This window comes from Hemicordylus capensis, chromosome 6 (genome assembly GCF_027244095.1).
Source record: "Hemicordylus capensis ecotype Gifberg chromosome 6, rHemCap1.1.pri, whole genome shotgun sequence".
Classification (NCBI taxonomy): domain Eukaryota; kingdom Metazoa; phylum Chordata; class Lepidosauria; order Squamata; family Cordylidae; genus Hemicordylus; species Hemicordylus capensis.
The window spans coordinates 24603175-24616010 of NC_069662.1; the positions used below are offsets into that span (position 1 = coordinate 24603175).

Genomic DNA, 12836 nt, shown 5'->3' on the forward strand with positions numbered 1-12836 from the left:
GGAAGACTCCCAAGACCATGTGAAAAATTTCAGAAGATGTTCTGGTTTAATTGCTTGAGGCGCCTCTGGTTCAAAGCTGCACTTGTTCAATACTAATCTTTTAATTAGGAGGAACATTCACGGGGTTTACTGGTTTGGCAGCAAAACAAAAATAGGAAGCGTTTCATTTTGTTTTATTCATGGCAGCCATTCTAATATTTAGCAAGAATGATTTCACGGGTATGGAGCATGAATGCCCAGGCACAGCATCGTATGCACGTATGTACCTTGATGACCTTCATACTCATGCCTAAAGAGGAACATTAAAGGATTTCTTTTTGTTAGGAATGAAATAGAAGACAAAGTATCTAACATTTCTTGATGAGACTGTAGTACTTTATTTATTAATCCTTTCATATCCAACTCTTTTTTCCAAGAAATGTTTCTCCCTACAACAACCCTGTGAGGTAGGTTAGGCTGAGAGATAAGTGACAGGCCCAGAAACACCCAGTGAGTTTAATGGATTTGAGCTTGGGTCTCCCTGGTCCTGGTCCAACACAATACCACATTTGCTCTCTTTAAAAAAGAACTTTATGGGGCAAAGTCTCTCCTTCTTATCATACGTAGACTCCAAGAAGGAAACATGGTGAAGTACTAGGTGAAGTACTAACTTTATTTTGTGACATTCTGGTCAATAGGTAGCGAATGGCTTTGTATATTAATAATAATAATAATGATGATGATAATGATAATAATAAATATGATTTCTATACTGCCCTTCCAAAAATGGCTTAGGGGGGTTTACACAGAAAAATAACAAACAAATACATGAATATGAGGGGAATATGAGGGGAATTTGTTACATAGCCCCCCACCAGTAGGTAAAGGTAAAGTGTGCCGTCAAGTCGATTTCGACTCCTGGCGCCCACAGAGCCCTGTGGTTTTCTTTGGTAGAATACAGGAGGTAACACTACTCAATTTGGCTTCTCTTGGGTCTCTACTTAGGATAAGAAACCACCTAAAATTAATCTCCAGCTTTGCTTGAGTTTTAATGTAGCCTGCATTATGTCTGAATGCGGAAACATAGGCTGTGTTAACTCCAACTGGAGTTGAGGGAGGAAGCGCCTCCCTCTCTCTGGCTGTCATTGGCTGTGTGGGCTGCCCTTCATGAAAGAAGGAAGCCCGCACAGCCAGTTCCCCCTTCCTTCTTGCTGACTGCAGAGAGTGAGCTCTCCATTATGTCCAACTTTGGACAGGAGAGCGGGGGTGGGGAGTGGGTGGGGTTCCATGTTACATGTGAATGCGGCCATTACTTTTTGTAGGAAAACAGGTTCTGAATTAAGACGTTTCAACTTGAAACCGTTTTCAGGAACCAAGTTTGTCACTACTCTGAGGACTTCCTGTGAAAGTATCAAGTTCTCTTTATTTCTGCTTTCTGCCTTGCAAGGAACTTGAGTGGTCTGACTATGGCTGTGAGAAGGAAGCAAAAATAGTTGTGCCCCCATAGATAGATAGATAGATAGAGAGAGAGAGAGAGAGAGAGAGAGAATGAATCTACCAGTTCCTCAGATCTGACCTGCTAAATTATCTATATTAAGACAGAGAGAGAAAAGGGGAGTACAGACATTTTTGTTTCTTTCCCACTAGCCCTCAGATGAAATCTATCTTGCACCTAGCAGAGGGCCATTAAAATTAAATCTGTTTAAAGCTTCTTCCTGCACTCCATCTGAAAACTGCTACAAAACTGAAAACTGCTCCTGCTGGTTTTCCCTTTCCATTATACCCCCGTTTGTCTCCCTGCTCCTTTGTTTGCCTAGCATCCAGCTTGAAGGAGAGTTCTGAAGAACTTGAAGGCTTGCTTGTCACTTTGTGATATCTCAGTTGGTCCTGCTAAAGCCTTCTGGACCTTAAAAATAAATACAAGATGCGACACTGGGTATCAGCGAGTTATTTTCTGGATCCCGGGTATGAAATTCTTGCAACAGGGGCTCATCCCATTTTGCATCCAAGCAAAGGAAAGATGTTGCTGTTTTTTGGGCAGGGGAGGCTCTGTCATGAGGTGAACTGATGTGGTTGTCTCCAGTGGCAAATGTTTGGGGCACAGTCTCCCAGGGGTGGCCCTTCCATGAGGTGTGGCAAGGCAATCACCTCAGGCAGCAGATTATTGGGGTACCAGGGAAGGAGCAAGATGCCCCCTGCCCCCACTTCAAAAAATGAGGAAAGAGTGGGAGGAGGGTGTGCGCAAGGGGAGGCACCCAGCCTCGGGTGCACCGAAGTCTTCAGTCACCGTTGCCTCACTCTTCTGCCCGCCACCACTGGAACCACTTTTAGCTGAGCGGTAGGAGGCTGACTGACCCTCAAAGAGGCTCTCCAAGTGGCTCCTCTGCGGCCTCCTCCTCCTAGCCTGGCACACACCTCCTACGTCCCTCACTAGGGCGCTTTCCAGATTAGACCCTGCAATGGGGTCAGGAGGTATCTCTGAAGCGTGCTTCCACACTTCTTGTGTTGTGACACCGCAGTCCCTATGTGGACAGCAGGGTGCTGTTCATATTTCCAAGGCCTTGTTTTGAATTTAATCACTGCGATATAGTGCTATGACGTCGTATATGCGGCGTAAAGAAGTTGCTTCCCCCCTGGGTTGTTAGTTTCTGTGAGACTGCTCCCCTCGCTGTTTACGTTTTGAAAGTGATTTGCCTGAATGGAGACATTTTGCTGCTGCTGAGTGGCTAAACAGGAAAGTGCCCAGGCTATTCACACAAAGGAGGTAGTAGAAGAGAAAATGATGAAAGAGCAGTAGAAGACTGGAGGCACTCACTCGAGTGGAACATAGGAAGCTGCCTTCGACCGAGTCAGACCCTGGTCCATCTAGCTGTCAGTACAGTCTGCACAGACTGGCAGTGGTTTCTCCAAGGTTGGAAGCAGGAGTCTCTCCCAGCCCTATCTGGAGATGCCAGGGAGGGAACTTGGAACCTTCCGCATGCCAGCATAGCTGTGTACTGGGAAAGCAAGATGGCACACACTCGTGGACCTCGATATGTACAAACTGAGGCAATTCACACAATCGTGAATGGGGTAGGATGAGAGCCCTAATCAGCTTTGGGAGCTGTGTGCACTCCTGATTTCAGAGTGTGTGCTAGCAAAAACCATCCCACTTGCTAAGCAGGATCTGCCCTGGTTTGCACATGAATGGGAGACTACATGTGTGAGCACTGTAAGATATTCCCCTTAGGGGACGGGGCCACTCTGGGAAGAGCATCTGCATGCTTGCATGAAGAAGATAAGTTCCCTCCCTGGTATCTCCAAGATAGGGCTGAGAGAGACTCCTACCTGCAATCTTGGAGAAGCTGCTGTCAGTCTGGGTAGACAATACTGAGCTAGATGGACCAATGGTCGGATTCGGTATAAGGCAGCTTCCTATGTTTCTATGTTCTACATGGCTTAGTCTGGGCCCAGCTGCTCCCAGTGGGATGGAGGAGATGAGGGAAAGTGGGTGGGGGAGGTGATGTGGCTGTGATAAAAATAAAATAAAATAAAAAAATCTCCCTTACCAAGATCCCTGTGAGAGAGCGTGTGAAGCTTGTTCTTGGGATCAGGGATAGATTGGACTTTTTGTTGCTGAATGTTTGCAGATTTTGCAAAGTCAGTTAATCCAATGTAGCTAACCTACATTACTTTTCATGCAAAGCCCTTTGTAATCAATGCTATGTTTTGATGTCTTCTGCTTTATCTATTTTAAGGCTCGGTTGATGGCTACTCAAAACTGGGCCTTTTCTAGAGTTGCCCCGAGACTCTGGAACATGCTTCCTAATGTAGACTTTCCCCTTCTCTGCATGTTTTTAAGAAAGAACCAAATACATACTTGTTTAGCCAGGCTTTTAGTTTAGCTCTGGGTTTTAGAATTTTTATTTTTATTTTAAAATAGTTTTAATTGTGTTAGTGTTTTAATGGTTTTTAAATTGTGAACTACCCAGGGAATATTTTTTATGGGGAGGTATAGAAATGTAAGAAATAAATAATAAAACTTTGATGATGAATCTAACAAATGCTCATTGTGTGTGTGTGTGTGTGTGTGTGTGTTAGGGATATGCATGGAACCATTCGTGGCAGTTCGGTTCGAATTCGAACTGAATTCGAACTGACCTTCTGGTCCATGAACTAGTTCATTAGAACCGGCTGGCAATTCTAAATGCACCGCTAATGCAGTGCTCTGGCAAGAGGCAGGGCTTCCAAAAGTGGAAACTAGGGCTTGGAGGATTATCATTAACTACTGGCTGAAGATTCACTTGCAGCCGGTAGGTTTAATATCTTTCTTCCTTTCTGTTTCCCCCTGGCCTACTTGGTCTGAGGGAATATTTGTTTTCGATAGGGTTAGACCCTGAACAACTCTTGGAGTTGGGATTACGGAGAGCAAAGGCTCTGGTATGCCAACGTCTTTCTGACATCGAGCTACAGAATGAGACAGCTCTCCTTCCAATAATATATAGGCCTGTAAAATCATGGGCAGGCTTCTCTACTGCCCCATACTTGTCCACTATCACCTATTCTAAGTTTCATTGGGCCTTTCTAGAGCTTGTTTTAATGCCTTGCCATCTGCTTTACTGTATGGCAGATTTCACCAGTGACCGATAGAGGCGCGACTATGTCCCTGCAATGCTAATGAGATCAAGACGGTTGACCATGTGTTACTTTACGGTGAATTTTATCAAGATGTCATGAAGCATTTAATTGCGCCCTTGCTGGCTTGGTATTCTGATAGCCTGGGCACTGTTGTATACCTTACGATTTGTTAGTGAACTTCTTACTTGAAGATAAAGACTCTAGGGTCTCTTATTCAGTGGTGAACTTCTGCTACATTGCTGGTAGAATTTGGACCACTCTGGTGTGTGCTGGGACTAGTGGGATTGTTTGAATGTATTTTCTGATCAAAATGTATTTTCTGGTCAATTGACCGAATAATGATAAAAAGTAGTGCAATTCAGTTTGTTCATTTAAACTGGGTTGGTTTGAATATATGATATATTTGCATATATGATATATATGAAATATGCAAATGGTTGAAGGAACCCCTCCATACAGTTGGAGGGGGCAGCATCATCCACCAGAACCCTAAAAATCCAGACATTGCCCAGGCATCGAGGGCAATCAATGACCTGCTGCCCAACCAGACAGCACACGCAACACCTTTGAAAGGATGCCTTGCTGGGCAGCTGAGCTATATCAGGTGCGTTATTAATGAAAGGGTTCCTTGCATGTGTGCCCCTTCTCCTTTCCCGGCAGAACGTTTTGTATGATAATTCTAAGTGAAGGTCCCACATGCCTCGCAATGCACCAAGGCATGCTTTGCAGGTTGCTCAAGAAATCCAATCTGATGGAGAGAGACAGACACCAGATCTGAGGGGCTACGAGTTGTCTCTTTAATTGACTGGACCACAGGAAGGCTTCCATGCCAAGAGTTTCTTAGGTGTATTCCAGATGCAGCATTGATGGAAACCCAGCTGTGCAAAGGTTTGGCACATTGGTATTTCTAATAAGCACCATGGTATCACTCTCCCAACAGCCCGGCACCTGCGCTATCTGTGGTAAACAATGTAGTTGTTCAATTTCTGGTGTTAACGGGGCCTCATGTGTTTGTGCACATATCTCTGCAGTCCCGAATTGCTGGAGGCCTCTCTTGCTGTCCCTGTCTTGTCATCCCATCCTTCTTGTGCGGATGGACAAGGGGGGCCCATGAGACCCAGGGCAGAGCGGGCTTTCTCCAATGTGGTTCTTTCCCCTTAAAGAATGAATGCTGGGGACATGGCATCTCTGTTGGCAAACATCGGGAGGAGAAGTGTGGAGATGGCGGAGGGTGGGGCAATAGCTCCAAGAGGCAGCCAGTGAGGAACGCAGCCAGCATAGAGTTGACCCATTTCTGGGCTGCTCTGAGCTTCCCTCTCTGTGGTTTTGGGAGGAGCTACAACACAAGACCCTGGTTACAGTGGCGACAGAATTCAGATGAAACAATGGCCCTTTGGAAACTGAAGTTTCGGTAGCAAAACTCACTGAGAAGACTGAGCATTCTTCTTTTCCCTTAAATATCACCAATAAAAAGTGACAGGATCCAAAGAATTAAATTTACAGCCCCCTCTTTATTAGAAATCCCAGGTGCTGGATATTTTCATCATTGCTTGTCACATCATTTAAAACTCTCAGGGGCTTAAACAAAATGAACCACAGTCATCAAGCATCACGTGTAATGGCACAGGAGAACACCCTGAGAGCATTGTGGCTCCCAACCCCAGTCCATGATTGGATGGGGATTTCTCACATCATCTCTGGGACCATTGACAAGCTTCTTCAGGGTAAATCCCAGCATTTAAACCACTACTGAATGGTTGTAAAACCCATTTACATGGTTAAGACAGCTGATCAGAAACAAATCAGACAGAGGTGGGGTAAGGTCCCTTGAAACAATGCCCTGCTGCATTTGGTAATTTTGGGACATATTTGAGCCCCGTCAGCACCCTACATAATGGTAGGGCATCTGGTGAATTGGCAGGCTGAATGGGTAGGTGGATGAGTATCTCATGTCAGGGTCAGTGTAAAAGACATCAGTAGTGCCACCGTGAGGATGGAGCACAGTCCACCATTTCTGCCCTATGAAGAGATTATGTTGGCCTGGATCCAATCAGCATAGTAAGACACTAAGGTGTAGACACCAGGGAAGCTGGGCTGAGCACATTGCTCTCCCCAACTCACAATCCCAACCTGGGTCCAAACTCCTCCACTTTCACAAACCAAGGGTCCTCCGGAATCACCCTGTGAAGAGAGATGGAAGTTAGCATGTGTGTATAGAAAGCACTCCATGACTGGAGTTGGGATACTGGTTTGGTGAAGGAGCTGGAATAAGGCTCAAATTAGGCTTGTGGGAAGCTTGGGCAATGTCCAAAGCTCTCCCAGATCCCTTTGACCCCTATGTTGGGAGGGATTCTCCCAGCCACAGTGTACCAGCAGGCCTTCTTGGGCTTCTGGCAAGTAATTTGGTTGGGGCCTTTAAGATAAGCCTTATCCCTTGCCCACAAGGACTTCTGGGAAATGCAGTCCATCCCTGGGTTTTCTAATGGAGAAGGCCTAGGGAAGGACTACATTTCCCAGAAGTGTACGGGACATGGGATGAGGCATATCTCAATGTTACTTGCCAGAAGCCCTGGAGGGCACACTGTGGAAATGCCTGCCCCCTCCCCGTCAGAGGTAAATGTGACCGGGAGGAGCTTTGGAATTTTCTGAACCTTGACACAGGCTTTGTTCAAATCTCATCTTAGCAATGTACTCTGTAGCTCACCATAGGCCAGGGCTGCACAGCCTCAGCCTCCCAGCTATCATAAGAACATAAGAACAACCCTGCCCAAGGCCCATCTAGTCCAGCATCCTATTTTGCACAATGGCCTACCAGATGCCGCTGGAAGCCACAGGCAGGAGTTGAGGGCGTGCCCTTTCTCATGCTACTACTTTGTTACATTGGACTGCAACTCACATCATCCCTTACTGTTGGCCTCTGTAGCTAGGGAGGATGGAGTTTCGGAGTACGACAACTGGAAGGCCACAGTTGTGCACCTTGCCTTAGGATCACCCTGATCTCAGCTTCATTGAGAGATGATACATTGTAGTGAAATGTGGAAGAGCAGCCAAAGGCCTTATTTAGACTCGATGTGAAGAAATGAACTCAGTGTGTCTGCTTTTGTTCTGAAGCTGAGTTTTTGCAGCTCAAGCAGAGCCAGTACAGTAAGGAAACGGTTCCTGTTTCATCTGTCCTTGCATCATCAATCATCAATCATCATCATCATCATTATCATCATCCCTATCAAGAACAATAATGATATTAAGCTGCCATAGAGGATTAAAATGGTAACAATGGGGAAGAGAGCTGGTCTTGTGGTAGCAAGCATGACTTGTCCCCTTAGCTAAACAGGGTCCGCTCTGGTTACATATGAATGGGAGACTAAGCATGTGAACACTGTAAGCTATTCCCCTCAGGGGATGGAAACGCTCTGGGAAGAACATCTAGGTTCCAAGTTCCCTCCCTATCATCATCAGATAGGGCTGAGAGAGATTCCAGCCTGCAATCTTGGAGAAGCTGCTGCCAGTCTGTGTAGATAATACTGAGGCAAATGGACCAATGGTTGACTCACGATATGGCAGCTTCCTATGTTCTATGTTTCAATATAGATATATATGAGGAAACCTTAACACTCTAAAGCAGTATGGCCTAAATCCAGTGAAAGTTATCCATACTGAAGTCCCACAGGAATTAAAGGAACTTAAGTTAATCACAAGTAACGGAATTACAGTGAATTCAAGTAGGCGGATTAGTCCTTACCAGAACTACTTGTTTTCTCACATGCAAATATGTACAGAGTTCGTTGATTTATTTAATAAATTGATTCAGATTTCTTGAACTGGGCGGCAACCTTACTGTTTGGTATCCCTCTCTCTCCTCTGGGGGATGGGAGAACTTCAAGAAATCAGACATGCCATATCCCAGCTAGACCAAGACCAGGAAGAAACAGGGCAAGGCTTTATTCCGGCAACCTGCTTCAGTTTAACAGATCCGTGATGAATTGTAATGCACATTTTCCCCTCTTGGGACAGAGAAGAGTCCGGGACATGGATTCCTTTTCTGAGACAAGTACACTGCTGAACTATTTGTTTTGATGAATAAAACCAGGCTGGAGCCTGCTCTGCCATGTTCCTCCCAGGGAGCCTCAGTCCACCACAGACATGCGGCAGCTCCACGGATGACAGGTTATGTAGTGTCTTACCTGGCAGGCATCTATCCCGCCTTCTGCTTTACCAGCGCAGAACATATCAGGCTTGATGGGATTAAGGTCCAGGTTTTCCGGCAGATTAAAGTTAAAGAGCTCATTGCAGTCGTCTCGGTCTATGAGAGGCACCTGCAGTTCCTGAAGGCTTTTGGGAGGCAGCAGTTCCACTGTGGGAGAGAAACACGGGAGAATTCTGTGTTTGTAGAATGCAGGCTTTTACCATTAGAGGCCGTTCTAAGGAATGGTGGAGGTCTAAATGCTCTGTGGCTTTTTCTTTCCCTCTCTGGGTGGTTTCAGATCAGGGACTTGTTTTGTGAACTTTCACGGGCTTGCTCATGGGATGAGAGAACTTCCATGGGCTTGCTTATGGGAGGAGAGCTAGTCTTGTGGCAGCAAGCATGACTTGTTCCCATTAGCTAAGCAGGGTCCACCCTGGTTGCATATGAAAGGGAGACTAGATGTGTGAACACAGGAAGATATTCCCCTTAGGGGATGGAGCCGCTCTGGGAAGAGCAGAAGGTTCCAAGTTCCCTCCCTGGCAGCATCTCCAAGATAGGGCTGAGAGAGACTCCAGCCTGCAGCCTTGGAGAAGCCGCCGCCAGTCTGTGTAGACAATACATAGCTAGATGGACCTATGGTCTGACTCAGAATATGGCAGCTTCCTGTGTTCCTATGATTGCATGTGGATTGCATGTGGAGTCCTAATTCGATGTCTACCCCTCACAGTTTTTGCACTGGCTCATCTTATTATTTTCCATCTGCATTGGCAGCCGAGCATTAGGAGAAGATTGCAGGCTGGGGTCCCTCCTGCCCAACCACATGCTCAGTGTTTACATGCCTGTCAATTCCCTATCTCTGGAGTCCCCCAGCTTGGGTCTCCAGATGACCCTGCATTACAGCTCCCATCATCTTTGACACAATGCCAAACACAAGCCCATGGCAGCACTTCTTGCCTGGGCCCCATACCCACTCCCATGGTCCTGAGTCCCCCACCCCACTAAAAACAGTCTTGGTCTTAATAAGCCCAACCAAAAATGTCCCTCATTCCTCACCTCCATTGTCAGTATCTCCCCACCCAGTAACCCAACCGTTTTTGAATGGGGGGAACTGTGTCGAGAATTCTGGCAGGCAGACGGGGAGGATGTAGTCGGTGAAATTCAGCGATGACTTCAGCTTCACCAATGCAATATCCCCACTGGAGCCATCAACAGAGTAGTCAAAGTCAGGGTGAGGGATAATGCCATCCACAGAGGAGACCATCACATTGCTTGAGGGGTTCGAAAGCTCATAGACACCCAGCATCACATTATATTGGTCTTTATCTCTGTCCCTGGAAGTGTGAATATGAGAGCAAAATGCAACAGAAGTTGGGAGCTTGCAATGCTGGGTTTGGGTTTGTGAGTCTTGTTGAAACTGCCTTGTCTACTCTGAATGGCAGCAGATCTTCAGGGTTTCATACGAGGAGGTCCAGCCCTACCCGGAAATGCCAGGAATCCACATGCAACGTTTGTGCTCTCCCACGCAGCTAGGCCCTCTCCCAATATGATTCCCTCCTAAAATAGCCATTTGGCTATTCCCCAGTTACTGTCGAGTGGGGAAGGAGACAAGATGGCGAAGTGAAGACAGCTCCTGGTGTGAGCTCCATGGCAAAATTTCTTAAAACTTTCTTTTAACTTGGCTCCCCTTCTATCAGTCTGAATAATTGCTTTTCTTTCTTGATTTTAATTGCTTCTTCTTAACAATTTCCTTGGATGTTACTCGGTTTCATCTCTGGCTGGTCTGTTATTTGGAGAGATCAACGTGATCTGACTCCTCCAAAACAACATGGAGGGTTTAAAATGCAGCAGGAATTCTCCAGCAGACAAGAACCTGAACAGAACACTTCCTAAACAGCCTAAGATTGACTCCTTTCTGACTTCCCAACAGATTGTGAGTAGTGATAATATTATAACAGCTGATAGATTTGAGTGCTGGGAAAATGATCTTTGGCTAGATGCTCTTTTCAAGGAAGGTAGAAATAAAGAGGGAGAAGCAAAGGCCACCAAATCTCCCCTCCTGTCAACTTCAGCATCGGAGCCAAGCCATAATGCACTTTATCCGGACCTCAGTCAAATAAGAAAACTGTACAATTTTCCTATTTTCTATTCCTATTCCTATTTTCCTATTTTCTATTCTGCAATTTTCGGAGGCCACCCCCCTCCTTGCTGAGGCAATTTCTGATCCTTATTTAAAATTTTCAGTACTAATCTCAGAAACATTAATATGCCTCTTCGAACGGCTTTCAACTATTACAACAAAATTAGATGACATCAAGATATTGTTGGAAAATATAGGTAAAGTTCAAACTAGGGGTGAAGTCAAGACAAAGCAGGGGAAGACTGTGTTAAATACACCCCCCGTCTCTTTTCCTTCCAAGAGAGTCCTTCAGCCAAACCTGATCCTGCTTACAATTCATTTAAACCATATTAATGCACGTCGCTGGACTAACACATTTACAATTAAACGTTCCCTCGCATAGATACTCAGTTTCAGATTTCACTCAATTGATTTAATGTCCTATGTCAAAAGGTCAACGAGAAGAACCTATGAAATCAGTCTCTCACTTTCATTTGAAGAGTCTTTAATTCCAGCCTCTTTGATTCAAATGCGTGATTACTTAAACAGCTTGGGAATTTTCCCTCAGAGGGTTTTTTTTTATAACCCTGAGTATAAAGAGCAGTCAGAAAATCATCCTTTGCCCTCTAAATGTGCCTCAAGGCTATGAGATAGAACAGACACGCCCGCATGGGCTGAGAAACAAACTCAAACCCTGTCTGATAAGAACGACCTGGAATTAATTGTTTACCTTGACTCTACTCTAAACAATTCTGGCTGCAGTCAAATAGAAGCTACAACACAAATAGTTTCACAGATAGAAGGCTCTTCCGCCTCTGTGTGCAATATTGCAAACTCCCTGCTTGACACCCAGCCTATTCCAAGGGAGAGTGAAAGAAATGGCTCTGAGGAAGGGAAGAAGTTGACATCTTCAGAACAGATGGACACTCCTCACCAAGAGGACCCACTCCACTCCTCTCCGGCACACCATCAAGAAGAATTTGGCTTCTCTCAATTATAACCTGAGCCGACTATCCATCCACAGGTGCCCCTACACCCAAGGAATGTGGACACTCCTAAAAGAGTGCCAGGAATGCTCTTCGCCTCTAATCCACATTTTGATGAGATAGTTGCCTTAATGTCCACAGGCTCCCCCGTTGTACCGAGGCAGGAGCCATCTGCCCCACCTGGCACCTCTTCTCCTACTCTATTAATATTTCAGGATCTGGGTCATCTGCACTTTTGCCCTCTTTATTGGACCAAATGTTACAAGGGGAAGCCACTATGGTCCAGCCTGTGCCTGGTATGGGCCTGCTAGGACTGGTGTCAACTGAAAAACCCCTCTGATACTGATTCCTCTCTAGTCAGGGGCATAACTAGGTTGGAGTGGGCCCTGAGACAAGATTCTTAAATCCCCCCCCCCGTCACCGCTTACCTCTCCTTCCTGGGTGGGGAGAGCCTCTGAGGGCCCCCCCAAGGGTGGACTCGCGGAGACAAACAACAGGGAAATAGCGCCAGAACAAGGAGGAGATTTTTTTTTAAAAAATGACTTCAAAGGGAAGATCGGGTAGGAGCTGGGTGGGGAAAGCCTCTGAGGGCCCCCCCCAAGGGTGAACTCACGGAGACAAACAACAAGGAAATAGCGCCAGAACAAGGAGGAGAAATTTTTTTAAAATGACTTCAAAGGGAAGATCGGGTGGGGGAGAGCCTGAGGGCCCCCCCCCAAGGCGGGGCCCCCCGAGACAACAGCCTCCCCCTGCCTAATTGTAGTTACGCCCCTGTCTCTAGTGAATCCCATCCCAGACAAAGCCTCCTCTGGTGCATCAGATTGACGTTGCTTGCACCAGTGCCCCTTAAAATGTTTGCTATGGAATGTAGCTGGCTTAAAAGCAAGGCTAGCAGACTTTAAATTTGTCAGATATATTGCTGGCTTTGATTTCTTGCTTTTTCAGGAAACATGGA

General features: G+C 46.0%; 1 protein-coding gene across 1 annotated transcript in view; it reads right to left on the minus strand.

The window, feature by feature from the left end:
• The window catches only part of LOC128330950 (transmembrane protease serine 9-like), a 39650-nt gene that overhangs the window by 20002 nt on the left and 6812 nt on the right, over positions 1 to 12836 (minus strand). The window contains exons 4-7 of the mRNA XM_053264317.1: positions 9833 to 10104; positions 8778 to 8947; positions 6637 to 6777; positions 5293 to 5344 (exon numbers count right to left, since the gene is read on the minus strand). Of these exons, the coding sequence (XP_053120292.1) occupies positions 5293 to 5344; positions 6637 to 6777; positions 8778 to 8947; positions 9833 to 10104 (635 nt within the window). The remainder of the gene's footprint in view (positions 1 to 5292; positions 5345 to 6636; positions 6778 to 8777; positions 8948 to 9832; positions 10105 to 12836) is intronic.